Below are 2698 nucleotides of genomic sequence, written 5' to 3'. Positions count from 1 at the left end.
TCAAAGCATGATCAAAGTCTATTGCTATAAGTGAACGGAAATCCTAGAATTTTCTCGCGCGCCCCATTGGGGAGAGCGCCGCCAGCTGCGCACTCAGGCTGGTGCCACAGATTCAGCGCAGGGAGAAGATGGAAATAAATACAGGTGCTCCCGGGGCCCTGGGCGTCGCTTCTTAAGGCCGTCGGCAGGCCAATGGTGGCCCCAGCCCGCGCCACGTGGGGCACGGCAGAGCCTATGGCGCGCCGGCCGGGCTGCGGGTTCCCCGGGACAGCCTCGCAGAGCTGTCAAAGCGAGCTGGCCGGCGCCCGGAGCGGGAGCGGGAGCGCCGCGCTGCGCCGAGGCCCTGGCCCCAGCTCCCTGGTCCCAGTGCCGGCCGCAGCCATGAACGGCGAGGAGCAGTACTACGCGGCGCCGCCGCTCTACAAGGACCCGTGCGCGTTCCAGCGCGGCCCGGCGCCAGACTTCCGCGCCAGCCCGCCCGCGTGCCTCTACATGGGCCGGCAGCCGCCGCCGCCGCCGTTCGCCGGCGCCCTGGAGCAGGGCAGCCCCCCGGACATCTCCCCGTACGAGGTGCCCCCTCTGGCCGACGCCCCGGCCGCGGCGCTCCTACACCACCACCTTCCTGCGCCGCTGGCGCTCGCACAGCCGCCCGGCGGGCCCTTCGCGGAAGGCGCGGAGCCGAGCGCCCTGGAGGAGCCTGGCCGCAGCCAGCTGCCTTTCCCGTGGATGAAGTCCACCAAGGCGCACGCGTGGAAAGGCCAGTGGGCAGGTAAGGCAGCCTCCCGCCGCTTCTCCGCCCGGCGCAGGGTCCGGCTGCACCCACCTCCAGGTTCGCCCGTCCCCTCGTGGAGGATTCCGGGGGTTACTGAACCACGCAGGCGTTTCCAAGCCGGGCTGGGACTTCTCTCCGGTCTGCGCTCCTCCTTCCCGGCTTGGACACCAAGCCCGTCTGCAGCGCAGAGCCCCCGCGCTCCTGGCGCCAGCCCCTGGAGCCGAGGCCTGGCCGACTCGGAGCCGGGATGCTCCAACCCAGAGCTTCCCGGATGCGCGTCGAGCGAGCGGAGCGGGCGCGGTGCCGCAGGCCCAGCCAGGGCCCCTCTGGCCCGCGTGCCACTGCTCCTGGGGCAGCAGCAAGGCAGTTTCAGGGCCACCGGAGGGCCGGGAGGGGAGCCGGCACCCGGGCCGTTAGAGGCTTCCAGAGGCCTGGCTTGGGGTCGGGGTCAGGGAAAAGGCCAGGGCCGGGCTTACCTGCGGAACGTGCAAGGCGTTGGCGATGGCGATTCTGATCCCTCTGGGTAACCGAAGCCGCAGGCCTCCTGGCCCAGGCTCGTGGGAGAGTGCTGGGGAGAGAGGGGCGTCCTCGTCCGCGGACGTCTCGAAGGTGCGGCCTGGAGCGCCGGGGACACCAGGCCTGCCCCCACGCCGGAAGCCTAGGCGCTGGCGCAGCCGTGGCCTTACCCGCTCGAGCGGGCAGCGCGCCGGTCGCGGCCTGTGGCACCTCGGCGGCCACACAATGTTATCGCTTCCGCGCCTCCGCCGCTTCTGGTCACACCTGCACTGCAAATAGTGGAGTTTGCGTTTCCTTCTACCTGACGGTCGGGGGCAGGGGAAGGAGGCTCGAGAGGGCGCCCTGAGACCTCGGCGCCCAGGCCGCAGGGCTGGCGCGGGGGCCGGCTCTCCCAGGGCCCAGGCCTCGCTTTCCTATGGCGCTTCCCCCGAAGGCTGTATGCTCTGCGGCGGCGAGCCTCGGATGCCTGGGGCAGTGCAGCATTCGGCTGCTCTAGAGCCCCTTGCCTCGGCGGGGGCGCACTGCGGGGGGGTGTTTCTCCTGGGGCTCCTTCCCCAGAACTCTCCACCTATCGCCTCTAGAGGCGAGTTCCAGGCCTCTTGCTCCCTGGGGTCCCTGGCTCGCCTCCAGAAATGAGCGAGGAAGGAAGGCCCCTGAAGAGCCCTTCTGAGGGGCTAACTTCCGTGCCACCCTGTGAAGGGAAGTCCCCGGTCTCTGGTGGAAGCTGGGATCTGAAGGGCTCCGGAGCCAGGAAGCAAACCCGGAGAGAAACAGAAGCGTTTCCCGTGCCGAGGGGCGGGAGGACCCTGGACAGGTGCTGCCACCAGGCTGAGGAGGTTGGAGAAGTCTTGACCCTCTGACACCCCCCTCCGACCCCCCAGTTGTGGAAGAGCCGGCCGGCAGCCGCTGAGTCCCATCCCCCCCACCCCACTCCCCTTCCCCACCTTTCTCAGGGGATCTCGCAAGGAGTGCAACTTCAAGGGTTGGCCAGGCTGCCTCTCTGAGCTCCGTGGTGTTTCATGCCCTGGGAAGAGGGAAGTGATCCAAAGGCCTCCTGAAAGGATTTATTATTCATAATATGAATGTGAGGGCTTACACCGGTAGGAACTGCTGGAAGCCTCCCTCTGTGCCATGCCTCCTGCCTGAACCGGCTAGTAGCAGGCTTAGCACCTAAATTCTGTCTTCCCAGCATGGCCACAATCCTGGCTTAGGACCCCCAGGGTGGTGGGCCCAGAACAGCCTCCCGGAAGGCTTCTGCAAAGCTCTCAGCTGGACATAGGAGGCCTGAGAGATTATGGGTGACATTTGACTGTGGGAGACCTTTTGCATTGTCCCTGTGAGGCACTCCCGCTTCTCTTGCAAGCCAGGGAAGGCCTGAAGTGCCCTCCCTGGCCTGGGAAACCCGGGGGA

At 67.7% G+C, this 2698-nt stretch overlaps 1 protein-coding gene across 1 annotated transcript in view; it reads left to right on the top strand.

Moving 5' to 3' along the window:
* Positions 1 to 381: 381 nt before the first annotated feature.
* The window catches only part of PDX1 (pancreatic and duodenal homeobox 1), a gene marked incomplete at its 3' end in the record, with an annotated part of 4143 nt that continues 1826 nt past the window's right edge, over positions 382 to 2698 (top strand). The window contains exon 1 of the mRNA XM_007958050.2: positions 382 to 769. Within this exon, the coding sequence (XP_007956241.1) occupies positions 382 to 769 (388 nt within the window). The remainder of the gene's footprint in view (positions 770 to 2698) is intronic.

This window comes from Orycteropus afer, unplaced genomic scaffold (genome assembly GCF_000298275.1).
Source record: "Orycteropus afer afer isolate SDZICR_OR568_19922 unplaced genomic scaffold, OryAfe1.0 scaffold00842, whole genome shotgun sequence".
Taxonomy (NCBI): Eukaryota; Metazoa; Chordata; class Mammalia; order Tubulidentata; family Orycteropodidae; genus Orycteropus; species Orycteropus afer.
The sequence above is the reverse complement of the archived record's forward strand: the minus strand, read 5'-3'. Positions and strand labels throughout refer to the sequence as shown.